Below are 22,781 nucleotides of genomic sequence, written 5' to 3'. Positions count from 1 at the left end.
CAGTACAGTTTCTTACCACTAGGCTACCAGAATTCCCTCATATGTAACTAAATGTTAAAAACTATTCAGGCCTGAATTCAGCTCCCAGAAATAATACTGTGATCTGGAGTTGCCCTAAGTTAAGTCAGAACTTTTTTTAGTTTCCCAACATGCAGCCAACGTTGAGGACTACTGATTTAATAGATAAAGAATCAGCTGTAACACTCCCTGGACAACTCTTGTATTAGTCACTCCTGATTCAGTCTCCTTGTTTGCTGTCTAAGCAAGAGGTCTCTCCTGCTCTTTGCATTCTTACTGACTGTACAATGTACAACAGACTGAGACAGCCTTAGACATTTGCAGTTTGGTTGGTTATAGATGCATTATGTATGGAATAGTTGCCATAGCTAATCACAATTTTGAAGTTGTTAGACTTCTGGCTTAGAGAATATTTGTCTCTCTACTTAATTTTACTATCTCCAGAATATGTATTGGGCACAAGGCTCAGATAGAACCTGTTAATTAGAATACAACACGTAGTGAAAACCTAATATACTGAAATCAGCAAGAGGAGTGCAATATATTTATTTTGGTCTGGATAATCTTTTAGTGATTTTTCTTGAATAAAGACCTTAAAGTTTATTGTGCCAGTATGTTTAAGCATGGAGTGTTTTTGTCTAGGTTATGGGTTGTCAGTTGTGCACAGATTAGGTCACTAACCGCAGTTAGGACAAGGTGAAAGAATGTGGATAGGTTAGCACTATTATGGTGGTTATCACTTCCTCGCAACAGGCAGTGAGTGCAACAGTGGCCTCAAGTGGGTCAGAGATGATGAGGACGGCACAGGAGAGAAAGGATTCAGATCTGTTCATTGGTTCACAGTGAGTCATACTTGATTCAGTAGCACCTAACACCACCACCACCACCACCACCACCATAAAGGCAGCTTATATTTGGAAAGTATAGAGCAGCAAAATAGAAGTGAAATACCTTTACTAATCCAAATTGAGGTACACGAAATTGACAGTTTATTGAGCTACTTGTTTTCAATAAGTTTCCTAGTCAAGAATTTGAGTGTCTCTTTTTTCTCAAGGAATAGTAACTTCCACAGAAACAGGATAACAAGAAACTATGTGTGTTTTCTTAACTCAGGAGGTAGGTGACACATTGTTAGAGCTTAGAAACTCAAGAGACATTTTCTTAAGAGAAGAGATGCAGTGAATTAAAGACAACTCTATATTAAGTTCCAAATATGTGGATGAACTTATAAAGGTAATTCAAAAGCAAGTTCTAAGACCCTATGAGGTAGTCCTGGGATTTGGCAAGCAGAAAATAAAGATTCAAAGATTCTTCTTAGTATATTGTATGAGAATATTGGGCTGAATTTCAACTGTGCATTAATGGGGCAAAACAATTAACCCTATTCATGATGCGGTCTTCATGAGTTGGTCTTCAGGAAATCAGTATGCATCTCTTATAAAATACGAGTTCATGAAGTAATGATCTTTCCTATTTTTCAGGTTATTATTTATGAAAAACCCCACTTTTTTGGACAGGCCAAAGATTTTAGTGAACATATAGATTCTGTCCCTAATTTTTTAAAAAATGATGAAGGTTTTCATGGAATTGGATCAATTCGTGTCATTGGTGGTGTGTGAGTATCATTTTGAATATTTAATAACCTATTTTTTAAAAAAATAATATACTTGTACTTAAAAATGCACTAAGTAGAGCAAAACAATGTAGCTTAAACATATGCAACCTTAGGTAACATGTACCCCCTTTTGAAAAAAAATCAACAAAAACCAACAAGCAGTCCCACTGCTTTTGAGTCAGTTCTGACTCATAGTGACTGTGTGGGACAGAGTAGAACTCCCCATTGGGTTTCCTAGGATGTAACCATTAATGGAAGACCACCTCATCCTTCCCTGTTGGAGCAGTTTGTAGTTTTGTGGTTTTGAAGCACCATTTTTTTTGTTGTTGTTAGAAACCTACTTACTTATTATGCCACCAGAGCTCCTTAGTACATATAAGAGGAGGTGAAAATATTTTCAGTCATGACTTTCTGAAAACTCTTGTTCATGTCAGAGATATGTTAAATGTAGAAAATCATTTCCAAAACCTCCACACTCGGAATTTCTAAGCATGCTAAAGAGGGCAAAAAATGCAATATTTGTCCTTTTGTGACTGAGATATTTCACTCAGCATAATGTCCTGTAGGGTCATCCATTTTGAATAATACTTCATGTGTTCCTTGTTTTTCAATGCAGTGTAGTATTCCATTGTGTGAATATACCACAGCTTCTCTATCCATTCATTTGTTGATGGGCATTTAGGTTGTTTCTAACTCTTTGCTATTGTGAACAAAGCTGCAATAAACATGGTGGTGCATATATCTGCTTGGGTGGCGGTTATGGTTTCTTTGGGTTATATTCCAAGTATGGAATTGCTGGGTCAAAAGGTATTTCTATTTGCAATTTTTTGAGTAAGTGCCATACTGCCTTGTATAGTGGTTGCACCATTTTGCATTCTCACCAACAGTGAATAAGGGTTCCAGTTCTCCACAACCTCACCAGAATTTGTTGTTTGCTGTTCTTTTAAATTGTGCTACTCTTACTGGGGTGAGTTGATACCATTGTTACGGCTACTGTGTCAGATAACCTTGGCAGCTGTGGTAAAATTAGGTCAATACCCCCTTCCTATAACCCTGTCAGTTCATTGCTGGGAAGCTCGTGACCTCTTCAGGGAGAGGGTGGGGGAGGGTGACTGCAGAAGAAGAAGACAAGTAAGGGAGGGATGGACGCCTGGGTGATGGCAGCTGGCCCTGTAGAGGTCTCTGTGGTGTCCCCATCTTCTCTGCAGGATCATCTTTCCTAAAGCCCAGGTCCTCAAGCCCACATAAGTAGGGGTCTGTACCATACTTGGTGGGTCACTGCTGCCATCTCCCCCCAAAAGTGTGGGAGTAAAGAGGGGAGGAACTGATCCTGCAGACTGGCCACCACCTACACCTGTATCACATCCCCATTCTACATCGGGGGAGGGGGGGTGGGACAGCGGCTGGGAGCTAAAGGCCCTGCAGCTGGTAATGGGCAGTCTCATAGTTGTTTTGATTTGCATCTCTCTTGGAGCTAGGGATTTTGAACATTTCTTCATGTGTTTGTTGGCCATCTGAGTGTCTTCTTTGGTGAAGTGTCTGTTCATATCCTGTGCCCATTTTTCAATTGGATTGTTTATCTTTCAGGGTTGGGGGAAGACTGAGAAAGATGGAATAAATAATGTATACTGCATTGAAACAGATGAGGGAGAAAACTGTTTAAAACGGATATGTGATTAGGTATTATTGTCATGACAGGAGTCCAGAACGAAGGTTGCATAGTTGGGTGGACCTGGGGGGAGGGATTGTATAGCAATGAAAGAATATTTCTTTTTCTTTTCAAAGAGAAGTGTTGACTGGGGGGGAGGGAGGGATGGGCAGGGAGAAAAGTGCAACAATGAATGAATGGAAATTGAAAAAAAAGAATATGTTCATAGACTATGAACATGAATAGAGAGGTCTTTATGCCTTAGTGGTTAAAGAATTCTAATATCAACCCCAGGGCAAGTGGTTCAAATCCACCAGCTAGCTGCTCTGGAGGAGAAAGATGGGCAGTAGCCTCTCATGCAGTTTACAGCCTCCACCCCCTGGAGAGTTAGCTAAGTGTTGGCTGTGACTCAACAGCATTTAACAACTAACAAGAATAAACCTTCAGTTTCAGCTTGCTTGTGCAAAGGACCATAGCATCAAGACCTCATGAATTAAAGAAGTAGTCTACACTCTATATTTCCAAAACTGAGGACCATTGTTTGGACTGTTACTCTGAATTGCTCTTGATTCTATATGTGTAAATCCAAGTATAATTTCCATTAAGACAAACCTTTAAGACCTCTGTCAGTAGTTAATGAGGCAGAAGCTCAGAAAAATCTGGAAACCAGGCTGGTATGTGCTTTCATATCCTTATCCTGGAAGGTGAAATTAGAGAGAAGTAGCATTTTTTATAGCTTTATTTATCATTGTGAATCCAGTGTTGGAATACTTCCAGGTACATTTTGTTTTCTCTCTGATGTTATGTTGGTTTATATAGACTGTTGGTTTAATATAAGCATCCTTGTCTCCTGACAGTTGTTTTAACATTCTATAAATTATTCATGCTTATCTAGCAAAAGATTGGCCGAAACATTCTTACAAGTTAAATGACTTGTTAAAGCTTACTTACTGGTGTGTACACCCACTCCTTCCACAGTTAGGTTCTCAAGATAGGTCATTATGGGGAAAAAAACAAGCAAACAAACCCAAAACCCAACCCTGTGTTATGCTTAACTTTAGTGACTTAATGCTCTTCAGACTCTAGGTGTTATTTCAAAGTGAATCCCTCCCCTGCAACCACTGTCGGGCAGGCTGCCTTATCTCAGTGTTGTTGCTTCTGTTCCTTGGATGAGTGAATTTTTTTGTGCTGTTTCGAATCATAGGCAAAGCTGATTGGCCAGGGTTTGCATCCAGTAGGAGATCTGTGTCATCCACCTAGTGCTACCTGCTGGACCTAAAGCCCTCGCACATACAAATCAGATACTTGAGTCTGTAGAAAAATGATGGCCACTCATCCTATCTGCACCTTGCTGCCACCTTCTCTCAGCCTGAAGCTAAGACTCTGCTACTAGCTTTAAACCTTGGAGCACACGTGGATTTTAATGGCATGAGGACCCAGTTAATGGAGATTTTTCCATTTTTCTCTTCTTAACTCCATTCATAACCAAGACTAGAGAGAGGTAGGACAGGAAGGATTAGGGGTTTAGGATCAGTAGTGAGTCAAGTTCTCATTTAAAACAAATGATTTTAAGATGATTATTTTTTTTTATACTGGTTCACTTAGCAAAGTTTGTATATATTGTTTTTCACACTGGATCTTTCCCCTTTCCTTCACCCATCCCTTCCTCCACCCACCAAATTGTATGACCCTATGATTAAGCGACCCCCCCATCCTCATCCCTCTGCTTCTCCCCCCTCCACCCCGGATCCTCGTACTCTTTCTATTAAGATTATTTTTATAGATCTTTTTAGTGTTGTAAATGTGAAATATCAACTAACAAGATAATAGGTGAGCGGGGGGTGGGGTGGGGGTGGGGAAGGTATATTTAGAGAGTTTAAATTTCTGGCAGTAAAACAAATGATAACTATACCACTAAAATGGAAATGTTAAAGAGACTGCAGTTTCCTGGATATGAAGGTCATAGCAATAACTGGTCTGGCATATGGATAATTTTTTAATCCTTATCTTTGAATTTAAAATTTTATTTGGAGATTTGAAGAACATATCTGGTTTAGATAAATATGCTTTTCTTGTATTTATTTGCCATCATCTCTAGTTGAGCACACACATTCTTTTTAATCCTACTGTAAAACATTTTTGCCTTTCCTCTTCTGAAATCTGAATGTTTTTCTCATTAACTGGGTCAATTTAAAGCTAGCTTTTTCTTCAAGAAAATTCCTGCTAAAATCCACACCTCTTGACCATTACTTTTAAGAATGTGATAAAAATATTTAAGGCATGAAGTGGAAGAATATGCACACTTAACCATTTTCACATGAAAAATATAAGGGAAGAATATAATATCCCAATTACTCCACTTAAAAATGTACTGACTTAATAAAATTTTTATACATTTTTTTTTTTTTTTACTTTTGTTAGGGATGATGAAACACGTGGTAGAAGATTTTACTACTCTTACTATATAATAGGATCACTAGCTCAAGTATGTTAGAGTTGGTCAGGATGACACAAGATAGGGCAAGATTCAGGTCCATTGTTCGTAGGGTTACTATGAGTTGTAGTTGACTGCACTTTTAACAACAACAACAATAATGATTGTCCTTTTTAGAGTCACTCGGTGGTGTAAATGAGTTACCACACTTGGTGGCTAACCTAAAAGCTTGAGTTGAAGCCCACAAGAGATTCCTTGGAAGAAAACCCTGATACTCTATTTCTGACAAATCAGCCTTTGGAAACCTGAGTGGGCAGAGTGCTCCCCGATACATTAGAACTCACCATCAGTTGGAAAAATTTATCCTTTAGGACTGAAGACTTGTATGTTTTAATCCTCATGTTGTTGTTGTTAGGTGCCTTCCAGTCAGGTTGGTCTCATGACAAGACTGTACTGTGTCATCCTTGTCATCTTTGATACACTTGAGCCCCTTTCTACAGTCACTCCATGCCAATCCATGTCGTGAGGGTCTTCTCTTTCACTGACCTTTCCAAACATAATGTCCTTTTCCAAGGACTGGCCCCTCCTAACAGTATGCTCAAAGTATGTGAGATGAAACTTCACTATCCTTGCCTCCAGTGTGTCTCCTGACTGCACCTTCTCCAAGATGTATTCATCTGTTCTTTTGGCCATCTATGCGGTATTCAGTACTCTTTTTCCAACACCACAACTCAAAGACATTGCATTCTACTTCTGTCATCCTAATTCATTGCCCAACTTTCAGATGTATAACAAGTGATTTAAAACCCTTGGTTTAAGTTAGGTGTACTTTTTTGAACTAACATCATTGCTCCTTAACACTTTGAAAGCAAGTTTTCCCAGTGCAATACATCTTTTGATTTCTTGACTCCTGGTATCAGTGGTGTTGATTGTGGAATGTCGGTGTATGAAAATCATGTTTTCATGGCGACATTTGTTTAAAATAAACTTAAAATTTGGAAGTTCAGTAGCAGTAGTGGCATCTACTTCCTAAATAACATGTCTCCAAAAATTCTATGAACTCTGATAAATGTCGATAGTTGAAGAGGGACTTTAGACCTTTTGTTCATACGGTCGCTATGAGTCATGCTCGACTTGAAGGCAAAAACAACAACAAGAAGTAAAAGTTTAAGACTAAAATGTTAGTCCCTTATTTCAAATATACTAACTTGCATAAAGCTTGTTTATTTCAACTCGGGTAGATCCCTTCTTCCTCCCATCATGCACACACCTACACGTGGAGAATTTATAGTTACTGAGTAACTGCCCTGTGAAAACCGTCTTTGCAATGTATTTTATACCTTAACTATAGTATGACTGGACAAGAGAAAAACAACAGTAATCAGTCACCACATATCATTTTGTTGAGCTTCAACATTGAGAAACCCACAACACAAAAGCTCATAAACATCACCCCTGGAATTGGCCCAGTTGGAGGAGTTCCCATCTCAGATACACAGAGGAAAGGAAGGTAGACAAGCAGATGCAAGCAGGTTAATATGTGTACTGCTAACCACTGATGTCCACTTTGCTAGATAACTGGGGGCTGCTCCATAAAAAAAGTTCAGTCACTAAGAATATTTATCAGTGAGAAGTAAAAAAGAAAATAACAGTTTTTAGAAATAATTTTTTCTGTGCTTCCTGTCTTCATTAACACCACTGACAAAATGCCAAGACCAGCATTTCACCCCAGAAAATATTTATGTCTGCCTTTATTTGCCTGTCCAACTCCTAATGATGGTGGTTGTTTCTCTTAGTTGCCATTGAATCAAATATGGCTCAGAGTGACCCTATGAACAACAGATTTGAACCCTGTAGTATCCTATGTCTTCCTTATCTCTGACATACTTGAACCCATTGCTGCAGTCACTGTGTCACTTCATCTTGTTGAGAATCTTCCTGTCTTTCTCTGACCCTTTACCTTTACAAGCATGGTATCCTCTCCATGTCACTCCTAGCAACGTGCATATAATATATGAGACTAAGTTTCACCATCCTTACCTCTAAGGAGCATGCTGGCTGCACTTTCTTAAAAACACATCTCTTTGTTCTTTGGGCAGTCCATGGGATATTCAGTACTCCAGTATCACAACATAAAGGCATCAATTCTTCTTCTTTTATTTAACCATTGTCTAACTCTCGCATACATAGCAAGGGATTGAAAAGATCATGACCAGAGTCAGGTGCAGCTTAGTCTTTAAACTAACCTCATTGTTCCTCAGTCCTTTAGAGACGTCCTTGTCAGCAGATTTTCCCATAGAATATGTTTCCTGTCATCAATTGTGGATACAAGTAAAGGTGAAATAGTTGAAAATGTCCGTTTTCTTCTTCTATCATGATAATTGCATATTGGCCCAGTAGTGAGTATTTTTAACCATCTTGACATTGAGACACAATCCATATTGAAGGCTGTAGTCTTGATCTTCTCCAGCAAGTAGTTCAAGTACCTGCCTCAGAAAGCAAGGTTGTGTCATCTATGTAATGCAGGTTATTGATTAGTTTTCCTACAATCCTGATGCCACATTCCTTTTCATAGAATCCACCTTCTTGAATGATTTTCTCAGCATACAGATTGAATAGGTATGAAAAAAAAGGATACAATCCTGGTACACACTTTTCTTGATTTTAAACCGTGCAGTGTTTCCCTGCTTTGTTCAGAAGACAGCTTATTGTTCTAAGTGTGGGTTTCATATGAGCATAGTTAAAGGTTGTGGGCTTCCCATTCTTTTTTTTTCTTTACATTTTATTGGGAAAAACATATTGGGGATAGGAGGTGAGGGTTGGGAGCAGAGGGTGAGGATAGGCACAGATTAAAATTGCAGGGATGTAGTTGCAGAGCTCCACAATTTGGTTGGTGGGTGGAGCAGGTGAAGGAAATGAAAAGGATCCAGGGGGACCATATGATTCAGGGCAATGGTAAGCATAGTCCAATGGTGATTAAACAAACTGTCTTATTCACTTGTGGGTTTCCCATTTAGGAATTGGGCACAGACTCTGGCTTATTCATGCTGAACAGGGGCATTGATGTGAAGGGGGAAAGGAGGCACACTTTATCACCTTGCTGGTGGTTTGGAGTTAAAGCTGCTTGCCTTCTTGTTGTGTTAGAAGATATTTTCCTGACATTTACTCCCCTCTTGACTGCAAAGTGTTTTACAGGTTGGTCCAGTGGGGATGACTGACTGAACCCTGAGGCTCCATCCTTCTTTACTTCCTTAGCTGGCAGTTGTATTTCCTTTTTGTCTCTGGAACTGGGTTCAGAGTCAGGTCTGAAGTAAAACTCAGTGTTAAGGTTACCTGTAGGAAAGGGAGCAAACCCATTCCTTCCTGGGAATCCTTGATCTGCTGTTGGGCCTCAATCCGCACCGAAGACCAGTCATCAGCTGTTTAACTGTTCAATTGTCAATAGAGGTCTGTAGAAGGCCATGGTGGCCCTCCTCCAAGTGGTCGGCTGCTCCCGCAGCTCACCCTGCTGTCTCCGCCTCTACCGCCATCTTGGCTTTCCATTCTTCTCAATGTTAACAATAGTTTGTTATAATCTGCCTTCAAATGCCTAAGCATATTCGGTAAAATACAGACAGATAATCTGGTAGTCTCGTCTTTCAGCCAAAATGCATCTGATAGCAGCAGTGATATCCATGGTGCCATGGCCTCTTTTAAACTCAGCTTGAACTTCTGACAGTTCTCTGTTAATGTACTGTTCTAGCCATTTTTGTTGGTCTTCAATATTTTGCTGCATGTGATATTAATGATCCTATTTTGTAATATCCACCTATCTATTCTGTTAGATCACCTTTCTTGGGATTGGGAACAAATATGGATCTCTTCTAGTTGTTTAGCCCAGGTAGCTGTCCAAATTTCCTGGCATAGACAGCAAGCAAGATGCATCTGTTAGTTTTAACATGTCACTTGGCATTCTGTCAATTACTTGGCCTTATTTTTTTGCTAGTGCCTTCAGTGCTGTTTGAACTTCCTTCTTCCTTACCATTGACTATTTATTATAAGCTACTTGCTGAAATATTTCAATGTTGAGCAATTCTTTTTTGTTATAGTGAGTCTGTATAATCCTTTCTTTCTTCTTTTGATACTTCCTGGATCATTCAAAATTTTGCCTGTAACATCTCTCAGTAACTTGAGACTTTGATTTAATTGTTTCATCTTAAAGCGTTAGAAATGCCAAGCAAGTTCTTCACTTTTTATTTTCCAACTCCAATTTTTTGTACATTTTGTTATAACACTTTCCATTTGTCTTCTTGAGCTGCCCTTTGAAATCTTCTATTCAGTTCTTTTACTTTGGCATATCTTTGCATTGATTACACTTCACAGTGCTTTATTGCAATTTTCAGATTATCTTCTGATAACCTATTTTGATTTTCTTTTTCACCTATGTTTGTAATGACTTTACTCTGTTCATGGATTGTAACCTTAATGTCATCTCCTGATTCACCTGGTCTTCTGAGTGATGATTTTTAAATTTAGGTGGGATAGATTCCAGGTCATATTTTGCTTCTTGTGGATTTGTTTCAAGTTTCCTCAACTTCAGTTTGAATTTGCCTATGGGTCAGCTTACCTCTCCAGAAGGAAGTCCAAGTTGGTATAGTAAGTTAAATTGCAGACCACTAAGTGAAAGTTTGACTGTTTGAACTCACCATCTACTCCATAGGAGAAAGATATAGCAGTGTAAGTTCGTAAAGATTTACAGCCTTGGAAACCTATGGGGCAGTTCTACTCTGTCATGTTGTTGTTGTTGTTGTTATGTGCCGTTGAGTTGTTTGCAACTCATAGCGACCCTATGTACAACAGCCCTAAACCCTGTTCTGTCTTGTGCCAATTGCATGGCCTCTGACACACCCATCCCGATTACCCCAGTCACTGAATCAATCCACCTCATAGAGGGCCTTCCCCTCCTGCGCTGTCCCTCCACCTTACCAAGTATGACATCCCTCTCCAAGGACCTGTCTCTCCTTATAACATGTCCAAAGTATGTCAGATGAAGCCCCAGAATCCTTGCCTCCAAGAAGTAGCCTGGTTTAACCCTCTCCAGGATGAATCTGTTTTCTTGGCAGTCCATGGTACATTCACTACTTTTCTCCAGCACCACAGCTCAAAGGCATTAATTCTCCTTCTGTCTTCCCTAGTCATTGTCCAACTCTCTGATGCATAACAAGTGATTGCAAAGACCATGGCCTATATCAGGTGCACCTTAGTCTCCAGAGAGACACCATTGCTCTTGAGTACTTTAGAGAGGTCCCTACCCGCAGACTTTCCCATCGCAGTGTCTTTTGATTTCCTGGCTGCTGGTGCCAAGAGTGTTGACTGTGGAGCCAAGCAAACTGAAGCTGTGAACCATCTCAATTTCTTCACCGTCCATCCTGATGCTACTAATTGGTCCAGTGGTGAGAATCTTTGTCTTCTTGACATTGAGCCTCAGTCCATACTGAAGGCTGCAGTCCTTGACCCTCTGCAGCAAGTGCATGAGGTCCTCCTCAGTTTCGGCAAGGAGGGTTGTGTCATCTGCATAACGCAGATTGTTAATAGATCTTCCACCACTTCTGACACCACACTTCTCCTCATAGAGCCTGGCCTCTTGGATAATCTGCTCTGCATACATATTGAAAAAGTATGGAGATAGGACAAATCCCTGGCGTACACCCTTCCCTGTTTTGAACCATGAGGTGTTACCTTGCTCTGTTCTGACGACTGCCTCTTGGTCCAAGTATAATTTTCACATTAGCACGATTAAATGTTCTGGGATTCTCATTCTTCTCAGAGTCAGCCACAGTTTGTTATGATCCACATAGTAAGTTGAAATTGACTAATTGGCAGTGGAGTTGGTTTTTACATGCATTAATTCTGGGCACTAGAATTAATGTCACCTATACATCTTTGTAGCTTCTCTTTGTAAACTTTTTCATAATGTGATGTATTTTAAATTTTGAGCTTGAAGGAAGAAGGTCCTTTGATTTAAACCATGAGTAAATACATCTAATATAATAACCTTTCTGTGGTTCTAGCAGGACTTAATCCATAATATAATATTGGTTATCTGTAGATCTCAGTATGAATGTGTAACTTTTCTCCTTGGCTCTTTGAGCTTTTCATTATCCTTACTTGGCAAAAACTCTGCCCTGTCTACCTTGAGATGTGATAGCACATTATTCCACAAATAGTTAACGAGCTTTGCTCTGTTGCAATTCAGCAAATAACCTCTCACTGGGAAAAGGTTCCAACTATTAAAACAATCGATCTGTGAAGCATACCCTATCTGTCTGTCTTTGTAAATGAAAACAAAGCAGATGCATTGCTTTTTAAACTATGGTGATGGTCAACTAGGTGCTTTATCCTTATTCTCTTTTTTGTTTTCTTGACTACCATTTTATTAATGGTTAAATTGAATGCCCTCTCTGTTTGTAGGTGGGTTGCTTATGAAAAAGAACACTTTAAAGGCCAGCAATTCCTGCTTGAAGAAGGTCACTTTGAAGACCATAGTGCCTGCGAAGCACTAAGTGGCCCCATCTTGTCTTTCCGGTATTTACAAGCTGTGAGTTAGCATCATGACCCTTAATTTTCTACCTATTTTATATTCTCTTTTTCCCTATATGAAAGCTGGCTCTAACCTCTGGTAAAGCATGAGGCTATAAAATGATTCTAACACCTTCTTATGTGACTTTGTTGTTTTGTTTCTTTTTTAGCTATCATGATTATTATAGAATATCCTCACCATCTGATAATTCTGTAATCCCTTTTTAAACACTTGCTGTGTTAGATGCATTGAGTTAGGTGGGGAAGATAGAGTAGCAAGAGACCAAGTCACTACATCCCCAGAGCTGGCACTCTTAATAGGGAAGGTAGTCAAACAACATCAAACATTTCTGTAAAGTGCTTAGGACTCAGGGTACCCAGGAAAAAGGTCAATTATTCTGCCTCTTGGAAGGAAATAAGAGGACTTCATGGAAAAGATGACACTTGAGCTGAAGTTTCAAGTTTATGAGGGTTAGCCAAATGGAGAAATTCCAGGATAGGGTGAAGGGAAGAGTAGATGCTGCTTAAGTAGAGATCAGCATGTATTAAAGGAAGGATGTAAGTCAATGGTACCCAGCTGGAGGCAATGGTATCCTGTAGGGAACATTTTTGCAATGCCTGTAGGCATTGTTGATTGCCACATTTTGGCAGGGACAGGTGAGAGCTGCTAGTGCTTTCTAGTGGGTAGAAGTCAGAGATACTGCTAATAATCTTATAATGCACAGGATAAAATCATCCACCAAAAAAAGAATTATCCAGCCCAAAATGACAGTTGTAGTGAAGTTGGAGATTAGAAACTGCAGGTCATGATTCAAAACATTTTCTCTGGTATTGAATAATTTTCCAAGTTTTTTAAAAAAAATATTTGATTGAAGATGGTTCATACTAATAGTGTCTAGCAATCATTCTAAAAATAAATGTGACTATTATGTTCCCTACAGGGTACCATTGTCTCCAGCTGGGTACCATTACACCTCCTGAAAATATCTTTTGCAAATTCTCACTTCTGTGCCTGCTGTTGTTGTGTGTTGAGTTAGAACCGACTCTTAGCTTAACCTCCAGTGGGTTTTCAAAGACAGTTAATCAAATGGAAGATTGCCCATCCTTCTCTTGAGGAGCAGCCAGTGGATTCAAACCATGTGCCTTCATGTTTGCAGTGCCGCTTCTTACCACTAGGCCACCAGAGCTCCCCTATCTCAATTGAGAATGAATTGTCTTTTTTACATTAATGAGGCAGTATTAATGTGGATATCTCTTTTGAAATACGAAAGAGAATAACCAATTACATGAAAGCAGAGATAGCAAGGAAGAGATTCCAGGCCTTATGAAGACTAACTAGGTGCAGACCCTCAGAAAAGAGAACTTTCATCCTGAAACCACAGAGAGCCCTATAACAAGCACCCTGGATTTGAACTTCTAGTATTCCAAACTGTGAGAAAATAAATTTCTATTTGTTAAAGTCATCATCCATTTGTGGTATTTGTTATAGGAGCAGTATATAACTAAGTTTGATGGCTAAGGTATGCCTGATACAAGCCATAATCTTTCAGTTGTTTCCTATACATCTGAAAGTTGGAAAATCAGTCAGGATAACAGAATTGATGCCTTTGAATTTTTATGTTGATGAAGATTATTAACTATCCGAAGAACTGCCAAAAGAGCAAAGAAATCTTTTGTGGAGGAAGTGCTACTAGCGTGGTGAAACTTTGTTCAGAACACTGAAAGAGCACCTTTGCCATTGAATAATGGATTTCCTTCTACCACAGGCTTAGTTAATATGTATGTATGTATGTATGTGTGTATGTATGTATGTATGTATGTATGTATGTATATATACACACACACACACAAATATATATACACACACACTTAATAAATATTTGCATGATTTTCACTTTCAGTTTCAATACATGTTCAATAATTTGTTTTCAGATACAGGTTTCTACCCTTAGACAATTTGAAATTTTGATAGCTTATAAAAAGACTTACAAAATCATAGTTAGAAAAATTATATATTCCTCAAATGTGGTATGTAATTAGAAACCAGTTCTAAAGAAATCTCTTTTGTTGTTGATAGCTTTGTGTGGATATAGTTTCTATCTCTAAACTACATTTAAGATCTAAGTTGTCAAGCATATTAAATAAGCAAGAGGCCAGATAGAAAAGCTGTATGATGCAATACAGTTTTTGCATGTCTTGGCTCGGGACGTGGAAATAACTGTGTGTGTGCTAAGGTCAAATGCCGGACAAACTCCCTTAGGGATAATGTGGTCTGTATCACGGAGGGATTTGGAGTAGACACCAGAAATATACTCCTAATTCCAAATGAGCCAGGCAAACATTGACTTGGAGTAGATTATTATTTTTACTTTATAACATAAATAAATCAGTATAAAATGAAATTAAAAAATAAACTAAAACCGGAAAAGAACAAAGGAGAGAGCCAGAAGGAATATGGCTGTATTTAGATTTCAGGGATGAAGGAATTTTTATTCCTTGGCTTCCTTAGTAAAACTTGCTAGATAACCTTGGTTTTTATCAGTTTTGTACTCATTTAATTTTTATTCCATTATTTTCATACTTTAGTCCTCTTTTCAGACCTCTGAAGCCAAGGGGAAGGTGATGGAGACTGCCATTTCTCCTATGTTGATGGATATACCAGGTCTTCCCTGGTGATTCAGATTACATCGTGCACTGGAGTTCCAGCTCAACTGCTCCAGCTGAGCATACCATGAAATTTAAAATAAAACTACCAACACTTAATAGTATCTTTGGGTCAGAAACAACTGCTTGTTTCTTTTTTTTTTCCCTCAGTGGAGAATATTATACCTGAAGCTACATTAAACTATATAGATTTTTCAGTAAGTTCAGGTACTTAAAAATGTGACACTGTACACAGATTAAAGGTCTTTTCATCATTTCTTTTTCTTCTTCAGCAGCAAAGGTCTTTTATAACTTTGAAAGTTGTTCAGTTATCCCTACAAGAGTGGAGATGATAGTAGCTTGTTACCCTCACTGGTCCTGTTCTCATCATAACTCTGAGCTGTGCCAAGCAGGATGCCATATTGATGACAACTCATCAGCCAGATCAGATAACCTGTGCTTGATGAGCCTGAGAGAAGGATGTACAGAGAGGAAAAACACCAGGGGAGCGACTTAGCAGGAAAGATAGGCGTAAGGTGGAGGAAGTGGGAGATAGAATGAAGAAGCTATGAAACAAGCCAACCCATGAGTAAATGGTAGGAGAAAACGGACACAGGAGAACAAGACCACTCAAGAGATTCTTGCATCTTTGCAAATAATTAGCAGTGTAGAAAAGGATGCAAACTTAAGCCATGTGAGGACCTTTGCTTGTGAACCCAGACACTGTGAGTACTTTTCCTTGGCCCTGAGACCTGTGAGCATGAGTCCCTCCTTCTCTGCTCAGCTCCTGACTACATCAGCCTCCTCTGCTGTCTGCCACCACATCACCAGCACTCCCACTTAGTAAGATTTATGCAACTCAGCTCCTTGCTCAAGTACATCAGCGTTAGGCCAGTTATTTCTTAATGACAGGGCACTAATAATGCACACATGCTCATAACTGTAGGTTTTTGTTCTATGCCCTTGTCTCATTTTATTCATAATGTCATATCCAGTGATATATTTCATGCTACCCTGCTATTTCATTCCTACAAATTTTATAGTAAAAAGCAGGTATTGGTAGGGGAAGAAATAGAATCAGAGATAAAAGATGAAGAGTTAACACAGTGGGAGAGGAGAAGTCTCTAACCAGCTTCACTACTGTATCCTCAAAATTGCCTGGAGCTGGTCTTACGTTTTTCAGGTTACCAGGAGCTGAAATAAATCTAATATAATCCAATTTATTCTTAGGACACCAGGTTTATAAGCATCATACTGCAGTAGGAGGGCTTGCATCCTGCTTTTGTTTCAGATTTCTGGGACCTAGAAATCAAAATACTTACAGACTTAATTTCCGTATCTAGAAAAGAACACTTCCATCTCAGAGCTAGAGGGAGCTCAAAATATTTCAGAAAAGTGTCGTGGCAACAGGATGTTCTGCTAATCAAAGTGAAAATTGTAATAGTGATAAAGAAGACATTTACCTGGTTCATATTCATTTTAAGAACCATTTAAATGTAATAATGATTTTAGGTCCTCTCAGGTTCTAAAGGTTTACTCTCAAGGAGCAATTGAAGACCGTGTGTAATTATAGTTATTTTAAATAACATTTTCAGGTAAAAAGCCATTATGTTTCATCCCATTGTTTAAAATGTAATTTCTCTTGGCAGTGACAGAAACTTACTGTCTAACAAATGTAAAGTATAAGCAGCGAGTACAAGAGAAATGAAAAATTTTTAAAAAATAAATCCTTTCCACTGTTTTCCTTTTTTGTTCATTTATAATGAGTTTTTACCTTGGAACTCTAGGGTGTATTTATAACAAATTTTAAAAGGGGGGAAATTGGCATTGTAGGGACTTAATACAGTTGAAAACATTTTCCATAGATCAAAAACTTGGCTTAAAAAAATTGACACTATTGGGAGAAAGGAAGAGATTTTTCCCATATAACCCTTATTTTTTAACCAAATAAATATACATATTATAAAAATTTGAAAAACTGAAGGACAGAATGATATTTCATGTTGAACTATTCACCAACAATTCACAAATTTAAACCTACCAACTTACCAGAAAAAGAAAGCTGGGCATGTCCTCTTCTCTTTAATAATTACAAGCCTTGGATAGTCAAATGGAAAGTTGCTATGAGCCAGAATCAATTTAAGGATAATAACTTTGGTATATACATACTTACTTTTAGCTTTTTTTTTGGGTTATGTTTTGTTCTTAATTTTGCCTAGATTTGGGAAAGTTTGAGGTTTTGTTGTGTTCGGGGTTTTCTTTTTCCTTTTCCTTCTCACATACTTGTAATCTAACCAGTGTCTAGAAATCTGTGTGCTGTTCTTTGTATTCTTACATTTATACATGACAGTGGTTAAGAGTTTAAGGTAGATGCACAAATTGAAAAACTTAGACTCAAGCTCAAGCTCTCTCCTTCACTAATTATAACCTCAGGAAAATTGTTCATTTTCCTTGGTTGTAAAATATGATGATAATATTGTAATTTTACGTGATGGTCCTTTTGGAAATATAACAGAAAAAACTCTCAGCCAGTAGTAATTATAGGTAATATCTGTTTCAGCCTGTATTTAATATTCCAGGAAAGTAGGGAATTTTAGAGATTTATTAGGATATTTTTTTATATCTGCATTTCAGATTTTCACTATTATGCACATTACATCTTTGTATATAAGTTGCCCACTGTTTATAGTTTCTTTAAGAAGTTTTCTTGATTAAAAAAAACCGAGTTAATGAGTGAATAATTAATGTCTTTTAAAAATATATTTCTAAATTATTTTCTGTAATAATTGCCCTATTTCTGCTGTGATCATGTGTGTGCAGTTTATTCCTACCAGTAGTATTCCTGGGTAAACATGGAACTTAGATCTTTTTAAAAACTTTTTAAAAGTGAAAAGTATACATAACTGCTTTCATTTTAATTTAATTTTCTAGTGAAATTAAACTTATTTTAATGTTAATATTTTGTTTTATAAATCATATCCTTTGCCAACTTATTTATTTGGGTCTTAGAGTTTTTCTTTGTTTTATGTTTATCAGTCAACTGTAAGATTTTAAAAATTCCTTATTTTCATTTTAATTGGTAATAGGCATTTTTTAATGAAGCATATTGAGATGGATTGACACAGTGACTGGGGTAATAGGGACAGGTGTGTTGCAGGCAGTGAGATTGGCTTAGGATAAGACAGGGTTCAGAGCTATTATACATAGGGTCTCCATGAGTTGCAGGTTACTCAACAGCACATAACAGCAACTAAGTTTTATCCATTTTTTCCTATTACATTTAAGCTTATAAAATCCTCTCCAACATGGCTTACTGCATATTAACTCTTTGTTTCATAATTTACTTAATGCAAACTTAAATGGTAAAGTATTGATTTTGGTATATGGTGAGAAAAGGAGATCTGATTGATTTTTCCCAACTAGTCATCAAGTTGTTTCCAAATCATTGAATAAATGTATCTTTAATACTACCTTTATTATGTATTGCTTTCTTTATAGGTTAAAGGTCCCTCTGTGGCTTCTTTTCTGTTCTTTTGACAGTTATCTGTGCCTAAGAAGATCAAGCTCTAAAGTTTATGTGTAACTTTCACTCTTTAAACAGGAGCAGTATGACTTTATGTTTACCTAGAATCAGTGTTTAGGACTATTTAGGACTAATCAACCAATCAACTCATTGCCAAGATCCTATTCTTTTAGGAGTAGTAACTATAAACTTCTTTTGGTACCTTTTACAATTTGGATTCCTAAAAATAAATAAAATATTGTGCTGATATAACAGTCTATAAAGCAAAATGCATATGTTTACCTAAGTTTTATTCTTCCCTTTTATAGAATTTTATAGAATCTTCTATCACACTGTTTGAATCTGACCTGGAAAGTGGGAAGTTTATCAACATTACAAACCAGGAAGTTTCTGATTTAGAAGAAATTGGCTTTGGCAGCGAAACAAGATCCATTCACGTTAAAAGTGGAGTGTAAGTTGTCCCTGTACCTTGAGGACATCGAAAGATCATTTGATGTTAAAAATTAGTGGTTTCTTAATAATATATAATTTTTTTTCCTTCCCTCTATTAGATGGGTTGCCTACCAGCAGAAATTCTTCTGTGGAAAACAATATATCTTAGAAAAGGGGAAATACAAATGCTTTTTTGACTGGGGAGGGTCAAGTAATACAATCATGTCAATACGACCTGTCAGACTGGTAAGTGATATAAACATAACCTTTGCCAGTGGTATCTTGTGTTAGAGAATTGAATCTGTGGAGTAAGCATTTTAGTGCAATTGTTGAACTAGTTCATATGTGCATATAGAGAGAAAATAAAACATCTGAGGTATTTCTGTAGGCTTCATAGGGAATGGATTTTAATACTAGCTAATTGATGACTATATTTTCATCAATTAATTTCATTCACTATTTACTTAGTTCCTCTAACATGTCAAACACTGCACCAATTACCTGATAGAAAAAATGAAGAGGACTACTGTCTAAAAAATGGAAAATAGGACCTAGACGTACAGGGCCATGAGCATCTCTCTGAAAGGGCCCGAGGGAATGAGACTAGCACAGCCACTCACCGCCCCAGAACAAAAAGCAGAAAAAGAGCCCATAGCCCAGCCCCATGGTGCCTCTGTGGGCCATACCAACAGCAAGGGGGTCTTTTATTTGTTGCTGACTCACAGTTATGGTACCAACAATAGGGCTTATTAGGGAGGGAAGTTGGAGTGGTGGGGGTGGGGAGGCAAAGAATATCACAGTGTCACCCAAAATAAGTCCAGGTTGTAGCCCAAGCTCCAAAACACAACTCCTCAATTAGTCCAGGCTCCTATTTTAATTCAGCAAGCAGCTTTTCCTTTCATCATCAAAGACAAGAACAGCATCAGTATCCACCTGTGGCCAGCATGAATGCAAGAAGCCTCAGGCCACATCTTGCCTCCATTTTTCCACAGCAATGCCATAGTCTCTGCAACACCAGAGTCTCACTCCTAACCAGGTCTTGCCTTACTTGCCTCAAGGGTTGCTTCTCAGTATGGGAAGCACGTTATCCTAGTCCCACAGCTGATGCTGATTTGCAAGACCATGTGTATGGAGTTAAGGTAGCTGGAGACCAGAGACAGCTAACTAATGGTTAAAAAAAAACACAAACAACAACCCAACTTTTAGACTAATATCACAGCTACCTTGGCAGATTTCAGTTTCTTAGGGGAGATAGACGTATGAACGATTAATTATGATAACTGAGACTCCGAAGTATGTAGATGGTGCTGGGAAGGCAGGAGAGAGGAGTCAAGGACAGTGTCCCAGAAGAAAATGCATTGAGGGATGGCTTAAGGGATGAAAACAGTTTTGCTAGCCAGGGAAATGGGGGCAGAAATGGCTTTCTACAAAGAGGAACGATCTCAGTGTGTGTAAAGCCACTAAGTTTGAACAATTGCAACAAATTTTAATAATCGCAAACAAGGCAGAACTGTAGAAGTGACCGTATCCATAGTGGGGAAATTAGTACTTTGTCCCTAGACATTGAAACATGTTTTCCTTATACCTGTGGTGCTCAGAATGAATTAGTAGAAAATACTAAAGTTGTTTTAAAATTCCTGTAGGTTATTTGAAGGTCATAGTCATTTCAAGATATCTAGTACTTTTGTCTTTGGAAGCAGGAGTGGCATCTCCTTCCTAAACAACATGCCTCTGGAAACTGTGAACTTAAGAAACAATGATAGTTATAGAACAGAGTTCAGATTTTTTGTTCATAGGGTCGCTAGGAGTAGTGCTCGACTTGATGGCAGTCAACAACAACAACAGTACATTTGTCAGGCTTTCCCCCCACCCTCCCAAAGGATAAGTTTATAATTTTCAAAGACAATGAAGATTTTATGACCATAGCTAAAAAATGTTTTAACATGTCTTTCAGGAACCGCTTGGAATAAATGAGCCTCCACATTTGGTATGTTTAAAAACATTATTAATTTGTAGTTGTTGTGTATTAATGCCATTTATGCCTTTATTCTCTCCCTCAGATAGGCTACTAGGGTGGCTTTTACTGTACTTGCTACTTATGAGCAGAATGCCTGACTTTGTTAATGGTTGATCAGCCTGGATTTGCCATAAGGCCTTTTGATTTCTCTTTTGGCATCTGACACTCTTAAGACTTTAGGATAATTTTCATCTTTTGCAACTTGCTCTTTCCTGTTTACCACCCTTATTTCAATGTTCCATTCTTATTCAGCGCAACAGATTATGCTCATTCTTGAGAAATGTTTAGAAATTGCTGTCTTGGCAACTTAGTGTGTAAATATATTTCTAATACCTAAACAAAATATTTCTCAGAAGTACTAGTAACTATATAATTTGTTGGTGTGTTTATAGTTTGATGGATTGGACATTACTATGGGCCCAATTCTTGTTTACTACCCATTATTGCACGATATTTGACCCGCTTAATACTTCTTCTAACTCTATGAAGTCTTTACTAAACCCATTAGCAGATAGGCGGACTAAGGTTTTTTTAATTTTTTAAATTTTATATTCTATTAATGTGCAAAATTCAAATACATTGTTTTTAAGAACAAATTCTTTTAATTTCCCTCACCCTGCCCCTATCAAATTATACACCACCATGATTAATTCGCCACCCCCATCCCAGCACATCCTCTTCCCTCTGCTTCCACCCTCTCCCACCCATCCTGGATTCTTATCCTCATTCTAAAATAATGGTTTTAGACAATATTTGTCCTTGTGGGACTGAGTTAGTTCACTCAGCATAATACTCTCCAGGCCCTCCCAAGTTAGGTAATAATTTACGAAGTTATTGCTCCTGTGTGCTGCATAGTATTCCATTGTGTGAATGTACCATAATTTCTCAATCCATTCATTTGTGGTTGGACATTTGGGCTGCTTCCCATTTTCTTGCGATGGTGAATAATGCTGCTATGAAAATTGGTGTACAAATCTCAGTTTGTGCCTCAGTTCTCATACTCTCAGAGTATATTCCAAATAGTGGAATAGCTGGGTCATATGGAATTTCAATGTTCAGCTTTTTGAGGAAGCACCAAACTGCCTTCCAGAATGGTTGTACCATCTTACAATCCCACCAACAATGAATAAGGGTTCCTTTCTTGCCACATCCCCCCCAACATTTATTACTTACTGCCCTATTAAACTTTGCCATTGTCACTGGAGTGGGATTGGACCTCATTGTGGATTTGATTTGCATCTCTTTTATTGCCAGTGATTTGGAGCATTTCTTCATGTGTCTGTTTACCATTCGAATATCTTGCTCTATGAAAATTCTTTCCATGTCTTTTGTTTACTAGTTTATTTGCAAAATTCTAATGCAAATTTGAGCAATTTCTTTCAATTTCCCTCACCCCCCCAACAAATTGTACAATCCAAAGATTAATGATAAGGTTCAGAATTTAAGTTTAACAAAAAAAGTAGCAAGAGAGACATTTTCTAGCATCTAACTCCACTTGACAAAGCCTCATTTTCAGGGTCTTTGGCATCAAAGAGAAATGTACTGTGATACATATGGCATTCATGGTATGGCCATGAAAAAAAAATGATGGCTTTGCTCTCTTGGGCCCATTTTAAGGAACAGATCCTAATATATGTGTGTTAAAAGCCAAATGTAATTTTTATATGTTTGGTATTTTATAGTTTTATATATTTCTAAATTCTTTTTCTGTCAGTGTATGTTTTTATATTTATGTCACTATCTGTACCTTTCACACAAGTTTAGTTTAACCATGTTTCTTTTCTACTGCTTTTATGCTTCAGTATTTTCTGATTAGTTCAGACCTATTGGAAACATTTCCTTTCTGAATATAATCAGGTTGTTGTATTTTGAGACATTTCCTGCCAGTTATTT

The 22,781-nt window shown here is 37.9% G+C and overlaps 1 protein-coding gene across 1 annotated transcript in view; it reads left to right on the top strand.

The window, feature by feature from the left end:
* Positions 1–22,781, top strand: part of LOC102855222 — a 196,698-nt gene that overhangs the window by 128,218 nt on the left and 45,699 nt on the right. The window contains exons 13-17 of the mRNA XM_006903124.1: positions 1,500–1,633; positions 12,166–12,292; positions 18,748–18,890; positions 18,991–19,117; positions 20,826–20,858. Coding sequence (XP_006903186.1) covers positions 1,500–1,633; positions 12,166–12,292; positions 18,748–18,890; positions 18,991–19,117; positions 20,826–20,858 — 564 coding nt within the window. The remainder of the gene's footprint in view (positions 1–1,499; positions 1,634–12,165; positions 12,293–18,747; positions 18,891–18,990; positions 19,118–20,825; positions 20,859–22,781) is intronic.

This window comes from Elephantulus edwardii, unplaced genomic scaffold, assembly GCF_000299155.1.
Source record: "Elephantulus edwardii isolate Elephantulus edwardi_28Jun2011 unplaced genomic scaffold, EleEdw1.0 scaffold00513, whole genome shotgun sequence".
Taxonomy (NCBI): Eukaryota; Metazoa; Chordata; class Mammalia; order Macroscelidea; family Macroscelididae; genus Elephantulus; species Elephantulus edwardii.
The sequence above is the reverse complement of the archived record's forward strand: the minus strand, read 5'-3'. Positions and strand labels throughout refer to the sequence as shown.